A 27790-nucleotide genomic window follows, 5' to 3' on the forward strand; every position below is an offset into this window, starting at 1 on the left:
AATGTTTTTCAATCTTTAATTGTTTTATATATATAAATTATAGGATGTTTTATATATATAAATGTAGAACACACAGACCCCATTTATACACCGCTCATAAACGTAATGGGAGGGGGAGAAACCGTATAACCACACACACATAACCGTATAACTGTGGTAAACTTCAAACAAGCTAACTGACACAAACTTCAAACAACTTCTGTCAAAAGCACATGATCGATGATTGGGGAGTCTTTCATATACCGTTTTAATTTAAAACTAACAGGTCAATAGGGTAAAACTTTCTGTCAAAAACGCATGATCGATGTGTGGGGAGTCTTTCATCTTACGTTTAAACTAGCCGTCAAAACCATGATTTAGAACTAATTAGGTCAATAGGGTAAAACTTTCTGTCAAAAGCACATGATCGATGCTTGCAAAGGTCATAGGTTAACCCTTGAAGTCGGAAAGTTCCGCCCATCCATCATAAGGTTACCGGAAGTTCAACCTGTCAAAAGGTCAAAGGTCAAAGTCATAAATCATCATGACAGAAGCTGTAGAATAATAACTACTGCTCTCAGACTAAATCTAAAATATCTTAAACTGTGTTCAGAAGAGAAACGGAGATCTCACGGGTTTGGAACGACATGAGGGTGAGTCATTAAAGGGGGGGTGAAATGCTCGTTTTCACTCAATATCCTGTTAATCTTGAGTACCTATAGAGTAGTACTGCATCCTTCATAACTCCAAAAAGTCTTTAGTTTTATTATATTCATAAGAGAAAGATAGTCTGTACCGATTTTTCCCGGAAAAACACGAGCGGCTGGAGGCGTGACGTGTGGGCGGAGCTAAAGAATCACGAGCACCAGTAGGATTTTGTGTTGAGCGAGTCTGGAAGCTGTGACACAGATCCAGAGGCTGAAATTTAACAAGAGCAGCATCAGCAAAGGCTTCTCTATGTGGTATGTACTGAAACTGTATATATTTGCTTAGCGGTTTTGGAAAATGACTAAGTTCCACTTTGTCATCTTTTTTTTTTTTTTTTTAAGCTGTACATGTGGAAAGTGCAGTTTGATGACAACATCGCATGTTGTTTACTTGATGTGCTTACGCGCCGATAGCGAAGTTAATAACACAGAGATATTTGAAGCAGTTTTACTCACCGCATGCGGTTCCAACACACGATCGTGACCCTTTTTCGTTGGGATTGCATTATCCTTAAGAAATAAACGATGTGCAAATCCGGCATCAAACTGGGCCTTGTTTGTAAAACAAGCATCTTCGAAATGCAGGGAACAAACAAAAACACTTGCACAACTCCGTTGAAGCTCTGTAAAAATAAACTTCATCCACTGGTCCCTTAATGCTGTTTCTCTTTTGGTAATCTGTGCAGGGTTGTCTTGCCCTGGCAACCAAAAACACACTTCTTTTGTGACATTTGGCGACGCTCTCGCTCTGATCAGTGAAGTCTGTTGTGCTCTCAGTGCTCTGCTATACGGGAGCGTGCGCTCTTCCGGCAGAAGTGCCTCAGGACCCATATAAGGAAATTCCGCTCCATCTAACGTCACACAGAGCCATACTCGAAAAAAACTTTCCCAAACTTGTGACAAACCGGAAGGAGTATTTTTGGAACAGAAATACTCCTTCAAACGTACAACTTAATTTTTGAAACTTTGTCCATGTTTAGCATGGGAATCCAACTCTTTAACAGTGTAAAAAACTCAGTATGCATGAAATAGCATTCCCCCCCCCCCTTTAATGACAATTATGATTTTTGGGTGAACTAACCCTTTAAGGCAGTGTCAGATAAGTATCCAGTTTATTTCCTGGTGTCAAATATACATTTGGAATTTATTTGTTTTTATTACATTATTTTAACTCAACAGTCAACATTTGAGAACCTGCTTACCTCTAAATCATATGAAAGATGATTTCAATTTTGGGAGTTTTCTGAAGTGCAGAATGACATCATCAGAATTGTTGATCCATATTGGTGGAAGAGAGAGACTGTAAATATTGAATGCATATACTGTATCTTCTAAATGCTAATTTTGTCATTATTTTGGGACACACTTATAGATAACAAATACTAACAGCCAAAAACTTCCATTTTGATATATATATATATATATATATATATATATATATATATATACACACACACATATACACACACACACACATATATATATATATATATATATATATATATCAAGCAGTGTTATTTTAGCAGCACTGAGATATCAATGTAGTTATTAATTAATATTTTAAATTAGCATTTTCTGTTTTCATTTTGTTAAACTTATATTAAAATGACAAAAACATACAATAAAATTACTATTTTTATTTATTTTTAATAAAGACATCTATATAGTTATTCCTTTTATTAAATGTTTTGATATTTTAACAGTTAAAATTAAAATGATAAATGTTGACGCGGTGAAAATGACGCCTAGCTGAAAGTCTTTAATATTGCATGCTATTACGGTTCATGTTTATTTTAAACTCGTTTATTTCTTTTGTGTGGGTTTAAAAAGAGTATGAAAGAAAGAAAGAGTAAGTTGTTATTTAAGTTTCATTAATAAAGTGCCTTTCCAAAGCATAAGGCAAATTCTCCCACTCATTTTTTAAAAGTGTATTTAGTATGAGACATATACTATATAACAAACTATTATTTCTTATTAGTAGTAATAAGCACACACAACATGCAATTAAAAAATATTTTAGACCAATACAGTGCACAGTATATACTACTAAATAGTGTTGCATATGTATTATGTAGTAAGTGTAATGAGAGAAGTGACTTTTGTTTGATCATGTACTGCCATCTAGTGGCAAACATTCAATCTCACCCTTCAAAAGGACAGTCTAGTTTGATTGACTTCACTAGTCTGTTATATGTTTAGTTGAATGAGTATTATTTGAGCTCGTAGAAGTGTTCAGGAATGACACTCTCAGATCTGTTAGACCAGAGGTTCTCGAGACGCACTGTCCCACAGAGTTCAGCTCCAACTCTAATCAAACAAGCCTGAACAAGCTCATCAGGAGCACTAGAAAGATACCGGCAGGTGAATTAGATCGAGGCTGGACCATAACTCTGCAGGAAACTGGACCTCCAGGGCCAAAGATAAGAACCTCGGTGTAAGACTGTAACCTCAAAACATGTTGTCTGGCAAATAACATTAAATGACTTCTGTATTCCACATCAACGCTGCTTTTATTCCCCTCAGACTAAACTGATCCAGCGTCAGATCATCTGAACACAGCAGTCCCCCTCCAGCTGCTTAAACCCAGTTTAATGTGTCAAGAAACTACTCTATAAACAGTGCCACCTTTACCTTTTCTAAACAAATATTACTAAAACAAACACAGACACATAAATCAGTATGGCATTCATTTCGCAAACTATGGTTGCATACTGAAAACTTTAAAGTAACAGAAAAACCCAGTAATATAGTCTATTACTCAGAGATGAGAGATCAGGAAGCTGCTCTGTCACCTGTACAGGAAACAAGGAGCCACAGTCTGTGAGTTTAATCAGCCTTCTCTTCACTGATCTTCACATGCTCTGTGGTACAGTAATCAGGAAAACAGTGAGAGGCTGGAGGACAACGCTTCTCTCCGATGTTTGCTCTGGTGTACAGACGTCAGAGCTATAAACGCTGACAGTCATAGTCAGTCTTCATACTAGTGCTCTCAAAGCAGAGGGATCATATTCAGTTTATCTGAAACACTGAACTCACGATCTCACGTCTGACCCGTTACACTTGCTGTAAACATGAATGTGTGTGTGTCAATTGAACTGGCATTGAATGAAAGGATTAAAGGTTGAAATAAGTTAAATGCATTATTAAAGTCATAGTGTTGGGGCACAGGCTGTTTTATATTTTCTTTTCCATGAAAAGTTTTATTGGCATCATGTGCTTACGAGTATAGGCTTTGAAATGTGCATGACTGTGTGTCGGTGTGTGTGTGTCTGAAAAGATATGTTTGCACTTGGAATCACACACACACACGCACACACACACACACACACGCTGGTGAAGCAGGACTAGCTATCACGACTGTAGAGCCTCACCATCAGACATCCTGCCCTTACAAATCATCTCTTGAAGTGTTAGATTTTACCTCATGACTGCCAGATAGAAAGGTATGAACATCCTAAAGTCTTCTTCAAATCACTTCTGAATGCTCGGTGTTCGGTAAGAAGTCAAAAACTATCTTTGGCATTTGCAGTAAACCGTAACATTGAATGCTACAAAAAAAATGTATGAAAATTAGAGAAATCTTGTCCCAATCTTGTGGATTGTGCATAACATGGAAGTAAACCGTGCAATGCATTGACATTTGTGGTTTAACAGTTGTTTAAAATGACCACAAACTGGTTGCACACTGGTGCAAATTTTTACTGCATTTACTGCTATTTCAAATACGAAGTTTCAGAAATATTTATGTACAATCACCTTATAAAAGTGCTTTACTGTAACTAGAAACAAAACTAGATGTTTGTTAAATTAAGAGAATAAACAGCAGTTGTCGTGAAAGTTTGAGAAGGGATTTTTACATGAACTGAAATTAAAAGCTTAATATCAATTATAAAAATAATCAATAATTTGCATCAATAGCCAGGCAATTTTGTCCTTAATTAAGAGAAAGAGAAAGGGGAGTGGCTTCCTTACATTAAACACATTTTCTCACAACAGATTGATTCTCACCCAGAATAAAAACTGTATTTCAAGATGTGTGCAAACTTTTTCCAGCGAAATGTTTTGCTTGAAAAGTGATTTCAGTTTTTATATGACAACAATAGTTTCCTGACAGATTGCTTTGGATCTGTAACGTCAGCAGTTGATGCCAGGCGTCTCCATCACAGCTGAGCCGCTTCAACAGCTGCAGAGAGCCAAAGCTCATTGTAATCAAGGGATTACCATTATAGCTTACAAATAAAAGCACTCAAAGAGTCTTGTGCACTCTTTTATACAACAACAAATAAATACTGACAGTTATATTTAATTATAATTACATTTCCCTTCATTTATCGGCTACATCTCTTACCGTCCTCAGTCAAGCATGGAAAGAACAGTGTAAATGAAATGTGCTAATTGATGATTCATGGCTGAATGAGGCAATCATGTCAGCAGGCTCTTTAACACACCGCGGGACACAAGGGAGCGCCTGGAGCTCAAGAGAAAGGGAGTGTGTGAGAACAGGAGGTGCACACTGAGCCGATCAACAGCTGGAAGACAATCTGACTCAGTATCTCCACATCTCCCAGTTACTCACTTCCCATGTGTCCAAGCCTTTCCATCTGCTCTGCTTTCTGAAAACTGAAGAGAAACTCACGTCTCAAAACTACAGCGTGACTAACATGTCTGCTTATCAGTAAATAAACTAAAAAAAATAAAAAAAATACCTTTGGAGGTTGATAGTAGCCTATAAAAACCAATATAAAATATCATAAAATAAAACCCTATCAGACATCAGGACAGGATTATTAGAGTTCATTTCACAAAAATACTACTTCAATCATTTAATTGAATGTTATTTCTTTGTAAAAGTGTGTCCTACTAATTTCTGAGTCAAAATGGTTTCAAAATGAATCCTACAACAGTTGTTTGTATATCTCAGTGGGACAATGACCTAATGGTCCTCCGGATGTTTTGGGAATATGGCATCTAGGGGTCAAAAATCTTTAAATCAGCTTGAATATTTTGCCATTTTGTCATTATACTGATATTCTTAACTAAATTGCCTAAATGTAAGATTGAACGAAGCTGGTCACGTCAGGTTTGAGAAACTATATTGAGTTTTCACTGACTTGCTCAAGCTTGTGTTGTGTCTGTGTGAATCTAAGTAAGCAGTGAAGGAACAAGCTGATATCATTTCTGGCTTCGAGATGAAGGTCGTGTCTGTTTTGGAGTTACGCTGTTCCTATAGAGACTCAGAAACAGTTTGAGCTTCGAGTAAGCACCTGACCGGTTACAAGAGAGTTTTCTGCCTGCTGGTTCGGTCTAAACTCTTACTTCCTCCCATCAAACAGAACACAAGTATCTCTCTCTCAAAATCACAAAACCCTGGCATTCACAAACCACTGTGTGGGAACTCTCACTTCAGGACCTTTCGGTTCTTGAAGTAATAGTTCACGCAGAAATGCCATGGTTTATTCACCCGTGCTGTTTCAAGTCTGTATGATCTTTGTAATCTGAAAAGTACAGCTGAACAGAAACTAAAAGTGCATGCTTGATGTGAAAAAACAAGCCTCACTGTCCTAGCATGTCACACGATCATGTTTGAGTGTTAGCATACATACCAAATATGCTAAGGACGTGTTCATCAATGTCTATATGTTGGGATCAAATTAAGTGAGCATGTCTGTTCAGAATATCTTCAGTTGTGTTTTAAAGATGGACAGAAGGGTTTGGAAGGACATGCGGGTGACTCAATCATGACAAATATTTGGGTGAGCTAACCCTTCAACTATGTTGTATGGAAAGTTGCAACATGTATAATCTGTGAAGCATCTCATGGAATATTTAACATTTTTTATTGTATTTTAACCAAATAAATACAGCCTTCATGCGCATTGTAAGAGATCCTTTACAAAGACAACAGAAAATGATTCTAAACTTGACACGTACTGTATGAATCAAAAGATCTGCAGCGCTCTTAATTCAAATAACAGAGATTATCATTATAATACGTATAATCATGGGCTCTCGATGAGACAGGGAAATGTAAGACATGTGCACTGTGGGAGAGAAGAGGCAGATCTCAAGCGTTTGTAGAAGCCGGCCTGGGTCAGCCGTGAGAAGACCAAAGAAAACTTCCCTGATCCCAGAGAGGGAGAGTCAGAAGGTTATTCTGAACACATTCAGATGGCATCAGCGTGGGGATTACGACTGGACACGCTTCGCTGCACTCCTCGTCCATCTGGGTCACATCTCTGACAGACAGAGACATACCGAAAGCACTGCGGACAGACCGAAACTGACTGTTCCTTGGACTCATGAGGTCTGAGGAAACACCTGCTGAGCGATCTGCTGTCCCATGACCAGAGATCATTCATCTGTCCTTCATATCTCTGTAGACCCTTCTGAACCCCTCGGTCACGGAGACATCTGCTGCAGTATCTAAATATACAGGGAATAAGAGTATAGTCCTTCCCGTGGCAGCAGCTGTCATGACAGACTCGCACATGTCTAATCACACAGAACCGAAAACCACCGACTGCCAGTGGCATAAAGACATGCAGAGGCCAGAAACTAACAAACCAAGCCTAGCCCTCAAGCACAGCTCTACAAGACCAGCACAAAACCTCTCCTACAATTCAAACACAGCAGAGACCCAGCATTGCAGACATCGTGTTGTGTTTGGAGGCTTTACCTGTGAAAAGCTAAGAGAGAAACGCTCAGACAGGCTCACCGGAGAATAACAGTGCTGTGTGTGTGTGTGTGTGTGTGTGTTTAGAGAGAGATGTCGGTTCCTGGGACACAAATTACAGAGTTTATCCATTCAGTCTGTATATTTCAGAGTTTAAATAAGATTATTTTTCCACTGCAGATTCAAATCTGTGAATAAGATGATGTAAAGTTTTCTTGTGGTTTTAAAGACTTTCACATTTGGGTGAAATTTGGAAATATATAATTAGCAAGCGTAACAGATGATTACAGAGGATTATTTTCTATGAGCATCCCAAAGGCCAAATATTTTGCCCAGAAGAAGTTATAGATCTACTAAACTAACAGGGAATATTCTCAGAGGTTTGGCAAAAGTTGTAAATAAAAATGTGTCCAGTAACACTAACAAAATGTTTGTCTCTAATAACTTGTTTTCAAATGGTATTTAAACATCGCTCGTGGCCTGTTTTTCCTGAAACGCTTTATTTGGATGTTCCTCTAACGTAACGTAACGTATTTAAATGTTTCAACTTACTAATGGTTTCAGAACGTTCAGAGGACATTCAAATGTAACATTCCCACAATGTTTGCGAAAAGATCAAATGGAATGCTGTCTTTATGTGATCTCTAACGTTCGCAAGAACCAAGAAAAAAGGTTTTAAACGTTTAAAAAAACTGGACGTTTTGAACGTGAAGATAACTTTAAGAAATACCGTTTTCCTAACATTACGGTAAAGTTAACGTAAAGTTCTCAGAACATATTTTTGTTAGCTGAGCGCTTATCAGTCAGGATACATATTTTTTATCGGCTAATAAATGTTAGTATCACCCCGTTCCGATATTTGTTATTATGAATAAATAATGGCAATAGTGCTTACCCTGATCCTTCATCACCTCCGACTCTCTTTTGCATCGAATCTGCTGATCTCCAGAGAGAGCCGCGCACTCACACCATTGATCACTAATCACAGACTGATTAATACAGCTCATACTCAGAAACACGCGCACGCGCCTTGACATGCACGCGTCTTCTGCATAGCAAACAAACACGTCAAAGTGTGAACTTTAACAGCTTCGTATTAGCCAAGCATTAGACTGTGATATGAAAAAAGCTAGCGGCTGTTGTTACACGCCCGCACGAACAAACACACACACACACACACACACACACACACACACTCCTCTCCGTCGGATGGGAGAGGTTTACTGATGACAGATGACCCTGGGCCTCAGTGCTCTGGTACAGATCTTTGCCACGAAATAAATACATAAGTACATTAATAAATTAATAAAAGGCTCAAAATATTTTTTTTTAAGTTAAAGTTACTGGATCCATTAAACACTAGATTTGCTGTAGGTTGCAATCCAGTATCCAGATCTGTTGCTTTTAGTGTAACATTATTCATACAAAATGTATGTAAATAATTTTGAAGAGATTGGGTTTTAACATAATAAGTACATATTTTCAAAAACACGCAATGACCTTGTTATACATTTGCGCCCCTTGCGACGATTGATGCATCCACTCCTTTGATCAATCAGCAAAAAAATAAAATAAAGTTGACAAATAACATAAATATTATTGTTGAGAGAAAGAGGGGTAAAATATCAAATATGACTCCAGTTTGCCGCTGTAGCCTATTTATTTTTTCAGCCACTGTGAACTCTGTGAATTATACATTTAATTGTGATATCCTTTCCAGAATTTAGTTATTATTATTATTATTATTATTATTATTATTATTATTATCTCTAAAAATAAACAAATAAATAATTCATAGATGAATTAAACAGTATGTCTCGTAGTTCCCAGTTTATATCTCGCAAGACTGCGGGTTCGGCTGACAGAAAATGTTTGCAGTGCCTGTCAAACCCTATGGTCAAACCTGTTTTTATACAGTCTAAGGGTCAAACCCCTGTCCTCTGGACTGTGAAAGGGTCAAACCCCTGTCCCGTGGAGAGCAGCCCGGAGGACTGTGCTCAGGCGGCGCTGCGCAGCACGAGGAACACTCTGCTCCACGCGCACGCGCATCTGCTCCACGCGCGCGCGCACTGTTCACTTCCGTGCAGGGTTTTGCGTGAGCAGCTGAACTTGCGTTTATAAATGCCTCTGAAGAGAGCAGTGATTGTGCCTGGAAACGGCGCAGGGAACATCGAGCACTGTAACTGGTATGGATGGGCAAAGCAACGAATAAACGAGGTATGATGAGCTGATGTACAGACATCATTCAGCTGTCATAGTGACAGGCAGGATGCATTTCATCTTCCTCGACCCTGTCAAGCCTGACATGTCAAACAGTAGTCAGAAAATCATTTTAATAATCATACGCCCAAACGGAGGAAACCTGTGCTATTTGGTGCATTTGCTGGCATTTATAAGATGAGGATCCGGATAGCTTGTGATGTAAAGCATTGAGATCTTAGTCACAGCAAAACATATAATGCACTGCAACACAATGATGATTGAGAGATGAATAAATAATGATGTTAAAACTATCAAACATAATACATGCTTTTTCTAAGAAGTGATGCATAGTTAATCAACAAAATCTTTTGCTTCATTCCAGTGAGTGTTTATGACAAAAAAGTTATTCTTACATTTACTTTATAAAAATCTGTTATGTTTCACAGCAAAAACACACAGGAACCATGATCTGGAGGTGGTGTATCAGCAAAATTGTGATCATGTTGATAATTCAGAGGCTTCAGACATTTGCATATTGCATATGATATAGCAGCCTTCATATGGTTACAGTGGTGGAGTATTATGTGATTATTTTTTCAATCATTTTTGCAGATTCCAGATGTATCTTGTACGCTGAAGAACATGCCGGATCCAGGTAGTACAAACTCACATAAGTATATTACATGAGATCTGAATGGTATATGTCTGGTATAACACATGTGAATCGACAGTGACTGCCAGAGAGAGCATCTGGCTGCCGTTCATGGAGAAGCAGCTGAAATGTGATGAAGAAACGCTCATCATCGGACACAGTTCAGGAGCCGCTGCAGCCATGAGGTACTGACCGCACATTTGAGGAGCTTTGGATTGTGTTAATCTATGTATTCATATATGTGCAGTGCTTATTCGGGTTACTCCCCTTTCTGTTGATATGGATGGGATTCATTAAACTTGAATGATCAATCCCTGCCAGCAGTTTTATAAAGAAGTTTGAAAGCACCAAACAACGGTTTCCTAGTCTGACTAAATGCATGTTTTTTGTGATGATGAACATCTCTAAACTGTTTGTTTCAAACTGATGGCTTGCTCTCAGGTACGCAGAAACACACCGAGTTTTCGCGGTTATTCTGGTAGGTGCGTACACATCAGACCTGGGAGATGAGAATGAACGAGAGAGCGGTGAGTGTGAGTAATCACACATAACATCAGTGATCATCAGTGTGACTGGGTACTGACGTGCCTTCCCTCATTACACTCAGGATATTTCAGCAGGCCATGGGAATGGGAAAAGATGAGAACAAACGTGCAGTACCTAATTCAGTTCGGATCTACAGATGACCCCTTCCTGCCCTGGGAAGAGCAACAGGAAGTGGCTGATGGACTAAAGACAGATCTACATAAATACTCAGACCGCGGACATTTCCAGAACACAGTCTTTCCAGAGCTCATCAATGTAATAAAAAACCTCAAAACCAACAGCTAAAAACAAGAGCTCACCCTTCATGCTGTGTAGGGGCCGAATGAATCATGTATCTTCAAGAAGGGATGGATTTTCCTTTATTTTCAATAAAAGTATCTCATGTAAATCTTCAAATACTCAAGTTTTCTTTACAGTAGTATTTAGAAATCCACACAAAGAGAGACAAAACAAACCTAGTAATTAATACAAAATTAAAGATGTACAGGTAATGGCACTTACAGCAGTCAGCAAACACAAACACTGACCTCAGTTATAGTTATCACAACTATAATCAAGTCCACATGTGAGGGGTTTTTTGCTCTTCTGTAAAGATAATATCCTATATGTATACAGGGAAGGTTCAGATGCAAATCCTGGTTCTAACAGATATAACACCAAATTATGGGTCAACATGAGCAATTCAGATGATTGAAAATTACCCATTCTATTGTATATTTGCCTGAGGATCTGTATATCTAACTCATTCAATTAATAACACTCATTCATTCATTCTTTTAATAGTGCACTGAAAATGAAGCTTACATTTGTACTCAATCCAGTAACAGTGACTTCTTGTGAACGAATATAAAGTCTAACACAGTGAAAGCTATCCTTTATTACATCGTGTCTTACCTGAAACACATTCAAGGAAGTTTAGCAGAATGTTCACGCTGTTCTTTACAGAAACAGTTCCATTCTGTCAGATTTCGGAGCAACAAAAGAGTGTAAATGACCATTTTATATTTTAGGTGGAAAAACTATTTCAAAAAAATGCTGATTGTGTCTCTGAGCTGCACTCGGCTGAGGACACAGGCGGCCCGTCCCGTGTCTGTGCAGAGCCGTACGCTCGGTCACAGCAAACAACCGGACAACTTTTGTGCTGGACAGCAGGAATCACACACCTGTAGATGAAAAAAAAACACATCTGATACTATAGGAACAGATTTTAAGTAGCTTTTCTGAAAACAAGAAATTAAAGTTCATAATATGTATGCGTTATAGTTGTGCTTAGCTAGACGAGATTATAGTTACATTTAGTAATGACAAATAAAAAAGCAGTTGAGATGTGTTATATAGTATATATTAGCCTACATCATTATATGTAGAGCTGTGTGATAATATTGTTACATTATGTGGTGAAATAAAATAAAAAAATCAGACAGTTGCTAGGCAGATGCTAAGTAGTAATGCTTATATATATATTATTCTGATTTCTGAAGATCATGTGACACTGAAGACTGGAGGAATGATGCTGAAAATACAGCTTTGAAATCACAGGAATAAATAATATTACAGAAATACATTCACATAGAAAGCAGTTATTTTAAATTATAAAAACAGTTCACAATATTACTACTTTTGCTGTATTCTGGATTAAAAAAAAACTAAACATAAAAACATCTTACTGTTCAAAAACCTTTGGACTAGTGTATATTAAAATGTTTAAAAATTCATTCAAATTAATTGAACACTTACAAAGACTGCAGCAATAATATTTTGTCACACATTATTTTGTTTAGTTCAGAATTGTGGGAGAATCGTGATCTCTATTGGACCAAAAAAATTGTGATTTTCAATTTTTCAATCGTGCAGCTTTTCATTTTTCTGTGCCATGCCATGCAAGATGGTTTAGTAGGTGGCTCTTAGCTTAAGTAGTTGTAAAGTCGGCAAAAGCCCTCTAAACGTTTAAAAACATTTATATTATTAATATGTAATAGTAACTGTGTGTGTGTGTGTGTGTGTGTGTGAGTGTGTGTGTGTGTGTGTGTGTGTGTGTGTGTGTGTGTGTGTGTGTGTGTGTGTGTATCAGTATCAGTATCAGTATCAGTAGGTGGCGGTAACGCGCTTTTCCACCGTGGTTAGCGGAAGGAAGAAGAAGCACGCGTTTCCGCTCTCAGGACGTTCATGCCGATTTGATTCTGTTTCTGTGAATCTGAATTCATTTGATTAATTTCACCATGTCTATTAAATTAAATGCGCTTTTCAGCGACTCATATGTGGATATAAGCCAGTATAGAGACCAACATTTTAAGGTGAGCATTATTTTTCCTTTTGTTAAGGATGCATCAAACATTCGGACACCTTTTATTTCCCCCCATTATATAATAATTATGTTTCTCCTTTTCTATATCTTTTATTTATTTATTATACAAAATTACAGATATAATAAAATTTTTGCTGTTGAAAAAATGTTTATGGATAATGTTTCTTGAATAACATATGTATTAAAAGAAACTTCTACATTACAGTTTACCTTTTGTGAGGCAGACCTTGGATAATAAATATTAAGTATTAGTATATTATGCAAATAGAGTAGTTTTAATGCATCCAGATACTTAAAAAAAAAAAAGGTATGTTAGATTCAGGGTTATTTTTAAAAAGAAGATTATTATGTTCACAAAGGCTGCATTAATTAATAATAAAAAATATTAAAAAAATAAAATCGAAACAATACTGTGAGCTACTGTACTGTTTTCTATTTTAATATGTTTTATACTTGATTTAAAGACTGCTCTATTTTCAGGGTCCTTCAGAAATCATTGTAATTTGCTGATTTGACACTTAAAAATATGTATTTTTATAGTACACTTTGATGTTTTGAAATGGATGTATTCTATAACATTATCAATTTACTGTGTCCTTTCTGAATAAAAGTAGCCAAAGGAAAGAAAAGCAAAGATTAGTGTATAAGACGGAGAGTGGGATTGAGTGGAGCACACAGGAGATCTGGAGTTGTGTTCTCCGCAGGGAAACCGTTACGAGCAGGAGAAGCTGCTGAAGCAGAGCTGCACGCTGTATGTGGGGAACCTGTCCTTCTACACCACCGAGGAGCAGGTGCACGAGCTCTTCTCCAAGAGCGGAGACGTCAAGAGGATCATCATCGGCCTCGACAAGGTCAAGAAGACGGCCTGCGGCTTCTGTTTCGTCGAGTATCCTTCAGTTTCAGCAAGAGGACCTCAAATGCTCTTATATTGTGTTGTGTGAACCCTCTATCTTTCCTCTGACAGCTCTCTCAAGTCTTTAAGAAAGGTTAGGCTCACTTTTTTCTTTTTTTTGTAGCTGCTGCAACTTTTAAAGGATAGTTCATTCATTCAAAAATGAAAATCATCATGTCATGCCAAACCCATCAGAAAGACAAATGAAGATACTTTTAATGAATTTCTGTCCTTGCATTGAAAGTCAGTTCTTTAACGGCTGAAGGTATTACACTCGTGCCGATGCTGAGAACGCCATGAGGTTTATTAACGGCACGCGGCTGGATGACCGGATCATCCGCACGGACTGGGACGCAGGCTTTAAAGAGGGCCGACAGTTCGGCCGGGGCAAGTCAGGCGGTCAGGTAAGTGAGAAAACATCCAGAAGCACAAGAGTATCTCATGCTTCCAGTCTTAAAGATTTCCTCCTTCTCAGTGTTAGCATGGTGTTGTGTTTCATTGTGATGGTGTGCAGCTGCTATCAGCAGAGCCTGTTCTGTGTTTCCAGGTCAGAGATGAGTACAGGCAGGACTATGACCCCGCCAGAGGAGGTTATGGGAAGCTGGTGCAGAAGTCTTGAACGTGCCTTTAGCCAGGATCTTTTTAAACGTTTGCTTTTTCCAGGTTAAGAATGAATATGGACAGGATTATGACAGGACTGCGCAGTAACAGATCCAGGTGTGTGTGATGTTCCCATTAGAGTTGAGTCCTGAAACTCATCTAGTCTGCAATGTATAGGCTTTCTTTCTTTAAATAAACTGTTTTTACAAACTCCACGGTTTGTCTTTAGATTCATCTACTGCACACACAATCTTAAATGTGAAATTGAGTCTGGTTTGGTGACATTAACTGGAAAATAATCAGCACTGATGTTTAATAAAAACAAAACAAAAAAACATTGTGTAATTACAACTCCTTGGATCAGTTTTAGTCATTACACAATTAAACATCAACCCACTCTAGTGTTTATAAAAAATAAATAAAATATATATATAAAAAAAGGATTCTAAACTATTTAGACATGTCTCAAATTTTGATAACAGGGTTGCAAAAATGTGCTAATTGAAACTGAGCTTCTAAGGTGGAAATCATAATTTCGTGAGCTTTAAGCACCTCCTTTCATAAGCGTTTGCAAACATGACGACAGACACAGCGCTGCTTATTCAACATGATTTTATGTATTTTTAAATAATGGTGAACTAGTAGTCAGAAACTCAGTCTGAGGTTAAGATCCGCTGGTTCAAGTAACTAAATGACAGTATCAGTCTTGAAGGGGGGTCAGCTGACAGCAGTATAAATTTACTAGCCGCACATTTTTGTGCCAGACTGCATCACACGGTAGAAAAACACTCGCCACACAACACAGAAAAGATGAAACGACTCGAGCGCATCACAACCACAGAAATCAAACTTAGCTTAGTCTTCAGCTTGTGTATTAACCAATGACAGAACGGCAGGTTTAGATATTTTTCAGTTCAGTCTTCATAAAAAATAAAAGTATAAATAAAAGACAAAACCCTGCAGCTTCCAACGCAACAACAGCACTGTGCTCATTTTAAAAATGACCTGTAACTGACTTAATCTACATGCTACAAAATCTATTTGAACCGCTGAGAAACAAGGGAAAGTGCTCAGAAGTGAGAGCGGCCGTTTGCCAAATAATGCTGCAGCTCTTTCATTACTAACCACAGAACATCTGGGAACACTGAAATGTTAACAAAGCAATCTGCTCCTGGACTTTAAGGGTATCGCCACAAATTACAAGCTGTACAAGTAGAATTCAGTTCTGGCAGTACATTCATTAAAATATAAATGCTTCTTGTTCCTCAACATGGCGTGACATTTATAAGAAGTCCTTCAAGTTTCATGCTGCAAAGCAAAGACTCTGTTCCTTACAAATAGAAACCTGATAGAAACACATAATCTGTGTTATAAGATGCAAAGATGAACAAAAGAAATGTAAAGTAAAATAAGTAATATATATATCTATATCTACACGTGCATGAGGTTTTGAATCTGTGGATTCCAGGAAACAGAAAAGGGATTTTCTGGTTGGTCTCTGAACAGTCACCTGGTTCTCTGAGAGGTGGTCACAGGCTTCCTTAAATTCAAGGTTGAGGATACTGGAAAAGGCCATTCTGAGCCACTGATGTAATGTGAAGAGGTAACTCCAGCAGGTCTTTATCAGCTGAACTGACAGGAATGAGTGGACAGGCTCTTATACTGGGACCTGTCCAGAACTTTGGGTTTCTCTGTCCGTTCCCTCCTGTAGCGTTCATCATCCAGAGTCTATGAGGCTTTGTCTCGGTCCAGACAGTGGGACAGTCTGCGGTCACACAGCTCTCTGTAGATCCTCTTGCGGACGCGTGGCATGTCCTCTTGAGTGAAGAGCAGCGGCTTCATGAACGCCAGGCACTTGCAGTACTGACAAATCAAAGATGCATTTCAGCTAGTAGTTAGGAAAATAGATGGGCAACATAAACACATTATTATGTACAAACCCGATTACAAACAAGTTGGGACACTGTACTAATTATGAATGAAAATGCAATGATGTGGAAGTTTACAATTTCAATATTTGATTCAGAATACAACATAGATGACACATCAAATGTTTAAACTGAGAAAATGTATCGTTTTAAGGGAAAAATTAATTGATTTAAAATTGTGTGGCATCAAACCATCTAAAAAAGTTGGGACAAGGCCATGTTTCCCACTGTGTGCATCCCCTCTTCTTTTTATAATAGTCTGCAAACGTCTGGGGACTGAGGAGACAAGCTGTTCAAGTTCAGGAATAGGAATGCTGTCCCATTCTTGTCTAATACAGGCTTCTAGTTGCTCCACTGTCTTAGGTCTTCTTTGTCACATCTTCCTCTTTATGATGTGCCAAATGTTTTCTCTGGGTGAAAGATCTGGTCTGCAGGCTGGTCATTTCAGTACCCAGATCCTTCTTCTACACAGCCATGATGTTGTAACTGATGCAGTATGTGGTCTGGCATTGTCATGTTGGAAAATGCAAGGTCTTCCCTGAAAGAGACGACGTCTGGATGGGAGCATATGTTGTTCTAGAACTTGGATATATCTTTCAGCATTGATGATGCCTTTGCAGATGTGTAAGCTGCCCATGCCACACACACTCATGCAACCCCATACCATCAGAGATACAGGCTTCTGAACTGAGCTCTGATAACAACTTGGGTTGTCCTTGTCCTCTTTAGTCCGGATGACATGGACGTCCCAGTTTTACAAAAAGAACTTCACATTTTGATTCGTCTGACCACAGAACAGTTTTCCACTTTCCAGTCCATTTTAAATGAGCCTTGGCCCAGAGAAAACACCTGTGCTTCTGGATCATGTTTAATTATGGCTTCTTTCTTGACCTATAGAGTTCTAGCTGGTAACAGTGAATGGCACGGTGGATCGTGTTCACTGACAATGTTTTCTGGAAGTATTCCTGACCCCATGTTGTGATCTCCATTACAGTATCATTTCTGTATGTGATGCAGTGCTGTCTAAGAGCTGAAGATCATGCTCATCCAGTATGGTTTTGACCCTTGACCCTTACACACAGAGATTGTTCCAGATTCTCTGAATCTCTGGATGATATTATGCACTGTAGATGATGATAACTTCAAACTCTTTGCAATTTTTCTGTGATATTGCTCCACTATTTTTCATCAACATTTGATATGTTATCTATATTCTTTTGTGAATAAAATATAAGTTCATGAGATTTGTAAATTTTTCCATTCCTTTTTTACTCGCAATTTGTACAGTGTCCCAACATTTTCGCAATCATTTGCTCCAAGTCCATACATTTAAAAAAGAAAAAGAAAAGAAAATGTGTAAAGATTAAAGTTTCTTAGAATCTATACAGTGTAATTCGAAAATATATAGGGTACATTTTCATTTCATGATATTAAACATGAGCAAAAAATTGTTCAAGTTTACAGAACTGTTGGTTTGATAAAACCACCCAGCTCTACTGTACAGGAACATTTATTTACCTCCAAGACAAAAACCCCACAGTCATTGTCGTTCTTCTGCTGTGGGATGCTCCTGTTGATGACCATCTTCCAGCCCTTCTGAAAGACGTCTTGTTTCTTCTCCTTGGCTTCTGCCAGGATGTATTTCAGGATGTTCTGTGGATGAGAGGCACACATGTCAGGTCTCTGGAGAGGATCTGAGTCTGAATCCCCCTTCAGAAGCACTCACGTCCACAGCGAACTTGAACAGGATGCCCTGGGAGTCGAAGATGTTGATGCTTTGCTTGGAGACGTCCAGGGTTATGAGCGACCAGTGGATCTCCAGGTGCAGAGGAATCAGGATCAGGGTCTTAGAAAACAGATCAACCTGAGCAAATCAGGACAGAAGACATTAGGCACCTTGCATTATTGACAATTGACATAATTCATCATTTGTAAAGTGCCTCAATTACTTTAAATAACAGCAATGGGACACAAATATTAGACAAAATTAAAGAAGGATTTTGAGAAATGTCAATGGGAAGTATTCTTCAACAGCACACACAAACAAAAGTCACATAGGTTTGGAGTAACATGAGGGTGAGTGAATCATGACAGAAGTTACATTTTTGGGTGGGCATTTGTTGAAAGAACAAAAAGTTGACTTGGGAAAGACTTACAGGAGACTCATTATCATGCATGAGATGCGAGATGTTTGCATCTGTATGTGATGTTTTTAGGGCCCTGTGATTTCCGGGATGCAGAAAATGAATTTACTGTCTAACTTCGAATGTCACAGAGTTTGCTAAATTTGTAGGTCAGTACTCCTAAATCAAAAAGTGATATGGACTAGTGTCCTTCAATATTAAGCTGCAAAAACACTATTTATAAATGATTCCTGCGTGGAATGCAGTGTGTGAATTAGGGATGTCAACGATTAATCGATGATCGATTAATTGTCGATAAGAGATGCAATCGATTAAGGCTGTCGATGGTCGGTTAACCGATTCAATGTTGGGCTGCGTGCGGCTCATGCGCACTCAACACGTGCGAGCGGCTGTGAGTGACGGTGACGATATATAAAAGCATCATCATTCATTCACAATGTACAAATTAAGCTTTTAATGTGATTTAAACTTTAAAGTACATTAAAATAGAAACAACATAAAAGTTCTTCAACATTAAATGCAATAGAAATGTAGTTACTAATCATTTCATCAGATAACTGTTTTATATCGTGCGCTTTGCAGGGCTGCGGGGCACAGTGACAGGACAGGTAGTCTATTCATTCCTACAACTTGTTAATTCATTCCTACGAATTATTAATGTGGCAATTGTCCATGTTTCATTCATTTTGTTCCCTAAATAACCCATGATTTAAGTGAAATAAGGGAACAAATTAATAAATCGAACGAATTCTTAATTCATGAAATCTTTAATTTCCCTTCCCATGTTTACCACAGTAAGAGATGCGAAAACAGTTATTAAAAGCGAAAGATAATAAAATAAACCTGGGAAATTAGAGGGTTAGACTATGAAGATTTAGGAAAAGAAACGATGCCTAAATATACTGAATTTGTGGAAATTCGTGACCAACCGGCAAACCAGAACAAAGCCGCGTAAATGAAGACTATGGGGTCCAAAAGCATGGTCGCGATCTAACATTTTCCAGTTAACCTATTATTCCTCTAATAAACAAAGCTTTTATACCACACTTGTCATAATCAGATCTTATCATTTCTAAATAAATAATTGCTGGATTCAAAACAGCGATTAATAGGCGCTGTGACCGACACATTCCTGGAGCGTTCAGTTTAAATAGACCGTAGTATACCGGTCCACTCTGCTGTTCCAAGGACGTTTTTGCTCATATGAAGAGGATCATCTTTTCCGTCTATATGCGAATGCGTGTTAAGTACACGCCTAGTTTACATTATAAATAATAGTTTAACATTCAAATACATTGCGAATAAGGAAACATTTCGATTTGTGCCGAATGAGACATGAGCAATAACCTCCAAATAAATCTAGCCAAAGCCGCGCTCGCTCATCCTCGTCTGCACGCATGCACTGTCTCGATCTAATGCGCTGTATGCCGGATTTTTAAAAATCTGACATTTTCTAGGACAGAATCCAGCAGGATCAAATTAATGTGAGCAACTGTGTTTTGGTGCAGCAGCGCCGATGTAGTTCACTTAATGTGCAGCGCAGTCACACGCGCTCCACATTTCGGATAATTTTATACAATAATGTCAGTTGAAAACATTGCAATTGTGCTTTAAAATACAACAACGAGCACCACAAAACCATTTAAAGATGCGCGTTCAGCGTTCTCCGTGCGGGATTGGAAACTGTCAACAAAGTAAAATGATCTCAAAAGTATGGCGCGCTCTCTTCATTTTATCAAATGATCATAATCGCATCTATTCATTTTATAATCCTGCTACTAGCATTTTATTCAGACTAAAACCTCTTTAATTCAAGTGAGAAAGCGTTTTGTGTGTGTGTGTGGCTTTTGCACATCCTGTCATACCGCTGACTGCTGACCGCTGACTGTGTTGTTAACTACACACTTATATTTACAGCCTCAATATATGAGTGAATGAAGACATAATCTCTAGAACTGAGTCGCTTCATGAGCATTTTACTATATGTTGTGAGAAAACTATCATCATATAAACACAAAGAAACCCAGAGGTCTTTACAGGAACCGTCAAAATAAAAGTTCTGTTTAACTTGAAGAAACTGTAACAAATGTATTTCTTAATGTAATTATAATACTGCTACTTTTAATAAAATTATTATTAAAACATCAAGGAATATTTACCAGAAAAAATATTTATTTATTTATTTAAATCAATTAATTTGAGATGCCTTTGATTATTAAAATTTAATGAAACCACAATCTAGAAAATTAATTGAAAACATAAACTGGTAAAAAAAATAAAAATAATCTGAATTAAATATATATATATATATATATATATATAAATTGCTGTTTAATTGTGTAAATTTCATGATTTCAATTAATTCTACATGTTTTTTAAATAATAAAATTTAATTTAACCATGAAAAACTTGGAGAGAACAGACTTTGGGCAAAAATAAAACGGATTTCATAGGGCCCTATGTTCTGCATGTGGTGACATTCACCTTTTTGGTCCATCGTTTCACTCCTTCATAACCTTTTGCTACAAACTGTCTGTAAAAAAAACTGTTGAAGAAATGAACCTAGAAAAAGACAAAGAAAACAATGTCCATTAATTTTCAGTATGAACCTTAACCATCAGAATTTATTAGAAAAATAAGAGGCACAACACTATGATTTCCAAATATATATATATATATATATATATATATATATATATATATATATATATATATATATATATATAATTTCTGTAAGTTCAATATATATATATATATATATATATATATACAGTATTGTTCAAAATAATAGCAGTACAATGTGACTAACCAGAATAATCAAGGTTTTTAGTATATTTTTTATTGCTACGTGGCAAACAAGTTACCAGTAGGTTCAGTAGATTGTCAGAAAACAAACAAGACCCAGCATTCATGATATGCACGCTCTTAAGGCTGTGCAATTGGGCAATTAGTTGAAAGGGGTGTGTTCAAAAAAATAGCAGTGTCTACCTTTGACTGTACAAACTCAAAACTATTTTGTACAAACATTTTTTTTTTCTGGGATTTAGCAATCCTGTGAATCACTAAACTAATATTTAGTTGTATGACCACAGTTTTTTAAAACTGCTTGACATCTGTGTGGCATGGAGTCAACCAACTTGTGGCACCTCTCAGCTGTTATTCCACTCCATGATTCTTTAACAACATTCCACAATTCATTCACATTTCTTGGTTTTGCTTCAGAAACAGCATTTTTGATATCACCCCACAAGTTCTCAATTGGATTAAGGTCTGGAGATTGGGCTGGCCACTCCATAACATTAATTTTGTTGGTTTGGAACCAAGACTTTGCCCGTTTACTAGTGTGTTTTGGGTCATTGTCTTGTTGAAACAACCATTTCAAGGGCATGTCCTCTTCAGCATAGGGCAACATGACCTCTTCAAGTATTTTAACATATGCAAACTGATCCATGATCCCTGGTATGCGATAAATAGGCCCAACACCATAGTAGGAGAAACATGCCCATATCATGATGCTTGCACCTCCATGCTTCACTGTCTTCACTGTGTACTGTGGCTTGAATTCAGAGTTTGGGGGTCGTCTCACAAACTGCCTGTGGCCCTTGGACCCAAAAAGAACAATTTTACTCTCATCAGTCCACAAAATGTTCCTCCATTTCTCTTTAGGCCAGTTGATGTGTTCTTTGGCAAATTGTAACCTCTTCTGCACATGCCTTTTTTTTAACAGAGGGACTTTGCGGGGGATTCTTGAAAATAGATTAGCTTCACACAGACGTCTTCTAACTGTCACAGTACTTACAGGTAACTCCAGACTGTCTTTGATCATCCTGGAGGTGATCATTGGCTGAGCCTTTGCCATTCTGGTTATTCTTCTATCCATTTTGATGGTTGTCTTCCGTTTTCTTCCACGTCTCTCTGGTTTTGCTCTCCATTTTAAGGCATTGGAGATCATTTTAGCTGAACAGCCTATCATTTTTTGCACCTCTTTATAGGTTTTCCCCTCTCTAATCAACTTTTTAATCAAAGTACGCTGTTCTTCTGAACAATGTCTTGAACGACCCATTTTCCTCAGCTTTCAAATGCATGTTCAACAAGTGTTGGCTTCATCCTTAAATAGGGGCCACCTGATTCACACCTGTTTCTTCACAAAATTGATGACCTCAGTGATTGAATGCCACACTGCTATTTTTTTGAACACACCCCTTTCAACTAATTCAACTAATTGCCCAATTGCACAGCCTTAAGAGCGTGCATATCATGAATGATGGGTCTCATTTGTTTTCTGAGAATCTACTGAACCTACTGGTAACTTGTTTGCCACGTAGCAATAAAAAAATATACGAAAAACCTTGATTATTCTGGTTAGTCACATTGTACTGCTATTATTTTGAACAATACTGTATATATATATATATATATATATATATATATATATATATATATATATATATATATATATATATATATATATATATATATACTGTATATACATAAAACATACAGAAAGCAAATATCATTATCGTCATTATTATTATTGTAGTATTTCTTATTTCACCTTTTTGCCAGTGATGCATAGCCTATAGAAAACGTAGCAGTATTAAAGGGGGGGTGAAATGCTGGTTTTCACTCAATCTCCTGTTAATCTTGAGTACCTATAGATTAGTACTGCATCCTTCATAACTCCAAAAAGTCTTTAGTTTTATTATATTCATAAGAGAAAGATAGTCTGTACCGATTTTTCCCGGAAAAACACGAGCTGCTGGAGGCGTGGCGTGTGGGCGGAGCTAAAGAATCACGAGCACCAGTAGGCTTTTGCGTTGAGAGCATGTGGAAGATGTGACTTTACCATGAGGAAAAAAAACCATCATCTAAAACAAACCATGGCTTACAGTCAGATTCAGCCGTTTATTTATGATCCAGAATCAGATCCCGAGGCTGAAACTGAACGAGAGCAGCAGCAGCAACGACTCGCTCTGAGCGGGGCTCGAACCCGGGTCTCCGATGGGAGGCGCACGCACTAACAAGGAGGCAGAGATATTTGAAGCAGTTTTACTCACCGCCTGCGGTTCCAACACACGATCGTGACCCTTTTTCGTTGGGATTGCATCATCCTTAAGAAATAAACGATGTGCAAACCCGGCGTCAAACTGGGCCTTGTTTGTAAAACAAGCATCTTCGAAATGCAGGGAACAAACACTTGCACAACTCCGTTGATGCTCTGTAAAAATAATGCTGTTTCTCTTTTGGTAATCTGTGCAGGGTTGTCTTGCCCTGGCAACCAAAAACACACTTCTTTTGTGACATTTGGCGACGCTCTCGCTCTGGTCAGTGAATGTCTGTTGTGCTCTCAGTGCTCTGCTATACGGGAGCGCACTCTTCCGGCAGAAGTGCCTCAGGACACATATAAGGAAATTCTGCTCCATCTAACGTCACACAGAGCCATACTCGAAAAAAACTTTCCGAAACTTGTGACAAACCGGAAGGAGTATTTTTGGAACAGAAATACTCCTTCAAACGTACAACTTAATTTTTTAAACTTTGTCCATGTTTAGCATGGGAATCCAACTCTTTAACAGTGTAAAAAACTCAGTATGCATTAAATAGCATTTCACACCCCACCCCCCCCTTTAAATAACTACAACTATATCTATTCATAAGTGGTCACAACCACTGTTTTCCACATTTTCATGGGTGAAATCTAGTCATTTAATATGTTTCCACACCAACAGGAATTTCTCCTGAAGGTCACTGATATTGACATCGATATCGAAGAGAGAGTGTCTGCTATGTGAGCTGGGCTCGTGTTGCTGCTACACTGCAGGTGTTTTAGCCCCCACAATATCAACAGTTGGACTAGACACACCTTATGACTGACCCTTTAGAAATATCACACACTGCAGCGGTCCTGAATCTCAGGTCACACACTGCAGTGGATCTCAGAACAGAGCTCCAGTGGATGCCATTAATGCTTTTACCTTATGATCTGTAGCTTCCATGATCAGTTCTCCATACATGTTAATCACCTGCAACAGCCAACAAACACATCCTGCATGACTTCAATTTACAGGAAATACTGCTCATAAATCAGGATTTCAAAGAGGCTTACCTGATCATTGACCCAGTTTTGGTCATCAAGTGTTGAAAGGTCATCTAAGGTCAAAGTGTGCTTGTTGTAGGTCACTTGGAAGAAACGCATAGGAGCACAGGCCAGACCAGCCCTGTACTTGGCCACTTCTTTTGTTATCAGCTTCATCCTGTAGCAGAATATAAAAAATATCAAGAAAAACAATAGGGCACTATTAGGGCTAATTTCCACAAATTGGACACAAACCTCAAACTGCATTCTGTGAAATGTGAAAACTGTGGTTTATCTAACATATCTACTGTAAGCTAACCCGAGAGACAGACAGTTTTATACACATCAAATCACCCTTACATTACATTAATGGGAAATGTACACTAGAAATCAAAGTTTGGGGGCTGTATGATATCTTATGCTTTTGAAAGAAGTTTCTGCTCACCAAGGCTGCATTTATTTGCTCAAAGGCACAGTAAAAACGGTAATACTGAGAAATATTATTGCAATGTGAAATATATGTATTCTATGTGAATATATTGTGCGGCTGTATTTTCATAATCATTCCTCCAGTCTTCACTTCAGTGTCAAATGATCCTTCAGAAATCATGAAAATATGATGATTTGCTGCTCGAGAAACATTTATGATTTTTTTCAATATTGAAAACTGAATATTTTATGAAACTTTTTTTGACACGTTTTTTCATATTCTTTGATTAAAATACATTTCTAAAGAAATTGTTTTTGTACAGTGTATAAGTATTTACTGTCACTTTTGATCAACTGAATGTGTCCTTGCTGAATTAAAGAATGATTTTTGTCTCCTGACCCCAAACATTTGAGCAATGGAGTAGGTATTATTGACCAAAAACTAACCAAATTTGGGTAACAGAGTCCTGCAAACCTCAATCCAAACACAACTAAAATGTGTTCGACCTCCTGATGTCTCTCTGAAGGTTGTGCTCCTCCTTTCACTGACTAAAAACAACATCAACTGGACTTGATTTTGTACTGTACTGATTCATTAGGGATTAAACTTGCCTGTCATTTAGATCAGACTCAAATGTCTGGTTTAGGTGATAGAGGACGTCAGAATCCCTTAATGGGGTGAAGCTTCCGTATTTCCCATAGAACTGCTCCAGGAATTCTGGGAGATAAAAGCATGTTCAGTAACTAGATCATGACACCAGAAATCAAGCGAAGCTGTTGAAATCAGCCCAACACTACCATGAATACACTCGATGATGCCCTCCGTTGTAAATTCGGCGGGAGGCGATGCAGACGCCTCCCTGAAGTCGTTCTTGTTCTGCCCAGCGAGGGGCTTGCAGTAGTGATGGTCCCAGGAAGCCTTGTCCACATCAGTGCTCAAGCTGGACGGCTCAGTGTCCATGGCATCAGTGTGAGGGAAAGCGTCCGGCTCTGCGCTGACCGAGGAAGATTCGGGGGGGCTCTTTGTGAAGTCATTCAGAGTGGCAGAACTGCTCTCAACGGGACGGCTCTGCTCTTTGGTGTCACAGTTGGCATGAGCACTGTTCTCCAAGCCGTTCACCAGGATGGTGCTTTCACTCCCACCTTCAGTCTGGGAAAGGTCTGGCTTCCCTTTAGGAGACCGTGCCTCCTCCATCTCAGAAGCTGTGTCCGCTTCACAAATGAGAATCGAGTCCACTGCCGACGAGCTCACCACCTCCTCTGCCGCCACTTGCTCCTCCTGGCTCACCATCTCTTTCTTCTTGCGTCCACGTTTCTTCAGCACTTGCTGGTGTCCTGGCACGTGGGGCTTGCCGTGGGGCCCGCAGCAGTCGCACGTCTTCGGCACACGTTTCCTCCGGGAGCGTCCATTCTCAGGCATCTCACCCGGGCCTGAATCTGCCCTAACGGAGCGGTTTGCTGCCGGGACCCTCATCGAGAACCCTACCCCATCCCTCCCAGGATCCTCTCCACCTGTTTTGTGTTTTCAGCAGGACTCCTCCATCCACACGCAGACGCTGGAGCCTGGAAAACTGAATTCTTGGTAGTGTGGATATACTTTTCTAATCTGCACACTGAAAAAAAGAAAATAAAAATCTGATAAAATAGCAAAGAATAAAACAAAGAAAGTGTTTTGCAGAAATAACATAAAAAGTACTGTGTGTGTAACAAGGTCTTGTTAAAAATAGTACACAGAAATGTATGCTATATATATATAGACCCACATATGCTCCATCGTTTCCAAACAATTTCAAGCCCACAAGTACTTTGAAAGTAAACTTTGCAAAACAAATGTGCCTAGCTCTTTTAAACACTGAATATGCAATTTAAAAAATGTCTTGGTTTTCTCTCTACTAATGGAAATCACGTTACTTTTAAAAAGTCTGAACCATATTCATATAACATTATCAATATAGTATCACCACAGTAAACCATAAAACATGGTTTAGTGATGCTAGCATATGGTAATACTTTGCGTCTTTGATATACACCATGATTTATATTATGAACGATTATTATAATCGTGTGGTGTTTATATGGTACTTCAGTGAATCCCAATGTACGTGTATAACAGTGTTACCGTGATGCTGGTGTGATTTTTAGGCAGTGAAATCAGTGGATTGCAGACATCATCCGGTAAACAGACTGATTTACTTATTTATTAGAGAAAAATATGACTAATATTCTGATCGAAAACCAGACTGAATGAAAACATGAATGCATACAAGTCTAACACGATCGGGAAGTTCTAAGCGAAAACTATCTATAATGAGACAGTCAGTGAAAATTAGTCATTCAGATCTGAATAGATGATTTATTTAGCAATCAAACAAAACACAAAACCCAGGCTTTCCAACAGTCGCGCGCATCTGTGATTCACAGCCTCACCGTGTGTCGCTCTCTCAGGGACGATGTGTGCGGGACCTTAAAGACAGAGCGAACAAATTTCGAACAATATTCCACTATCAGTGATATCGATAAAAGTCAGCGTTATCCGGCGTTGTTATGGTCGCAGACCGAGCGCGTCGCACGCCGATGACGTCACGCGCCGAAGCGTTTTGGCCCCATCTAGCGGGAACGACATACCGAGTACTTTTTATGCAAGTAATCACAGCAAT

At 38.4% G+C, this 27790-nt stretch overlaps 4 protein-coding genes across 7 annotated transcripts in view; 2 read left to right on the forward strand and 2 right to left on the reverse strand.

The window, feature by feature from the left end:
- Window positions 1–8494, reverse strand: part of LOC127943313 (rho guanine nucleotide exchange factor 3) — a 76593-nt gene extending 68099 nt beyond the window's left edge. For 2 of the 4 annotated variants that reach the window (XM_052539678.1, XM_052539677.1), the window contains exon 1: window positions 8255–8494. In XM_052539678.1, the coding sequence (XP_052395638.1) occupies window positions 8255–8289 (35 nt within the window). In that variant the 5' untranslated portion in view covers window positions 8290–8494. The remainder of the gene's footprint in view (window positions 1–8254) is intronic. The other 2 variants (XM_052539680.1, XM_052539679.1) reach the window with 2 other exon arrangements.
- Window positions 8495–9407: 913 nt separating this feature from the next.
- On the forward strand, window positions 9408–11155 carry rbbp9 (retinoblastoma binding protein 9). The gene is made up of 5 exons (XM_052539703.1): window positions 9408–9576; window positions 10174–10216; window positions 10293–10398; window positions 10655–10740; window positions 10821–11155. The coding sequence occupies exons 1-5, from the start codon at window positions 9481–9483 to the stop codon at window positions 11042–11044; spliced, it is 555 nt and encodes a 184-aa protein (XP_052395663.1). The 5' UTR covers window positions 9408–9480; the 3' UTR covers window positions 11045–11155.
- A 1711-nt stretch (window positions 11156–12866) lies between these two features.
- On the forward strand, window positions 12867–14769 carry LOC127943332 (nuclear cap-binding protein subunit 2). Its single transcript, XM_052539705.1, has 4 exons — window positions 12867–13053; window positions 13769–13950; window positions 14222–14360; window positions 14504–14769. Exons 1-4 carry the CDS (start codon window positions 12979–12981, stop codon window positions 14573–14575), a joined length of 468 nt encoding a protein of 155 aa, XP_052395665.1. The 5' UTR covers window positions 12867–12978; the 3' UTR covers window positions 14576–14769.
- Window positions 14770–15151: 382 nt separating this feature from the next.
- On the reverse strand, window positions 15152–27742 carry LOC127943316 (sentrin-specific protease 5). Its single transcript, XM_052539686.1, has 9 exons — window positions 27561–27742; window positions 25932–26746; window positions 25746–25851; window positions 24735–24882; window positions 24604–24651; window positions 21113–21190; window positions 18211–18348; window positions 18003–18137; window positions 15152–16419 (listed from the first exon to the last, which is right to left on the reverse strand). The coding sequence occupies exons 2-9, from the start codon at window positions 26605–26607 to the stop codon at window positions 16285–16287; spliced, it is 1464 nt and encodes a 487-aa protein (XP_052395646.1). The 5' UTR covers window positions 26608–26746; window positions 27561–27742; the 3' UTR covers window positions 15152–16284.
- Window positions 27743–27790: the final 48 nt, after the last annotated feature.

Source organism: Carassius gibelio, chromosome A22, assembly GCF_023724105.1.
Source record: "Carassius gibelio isolate Cgi1373 ecotype wild population from Czech Republic chromosome A22, carGib1.2-hapl.c, whole genome shotgun sequence".
NCBI lineage: Eukaryota > Metazoa > Chordata > Actinopteri > Cypriniformes > Cyprinidae > Carassius > Carassius gibelio.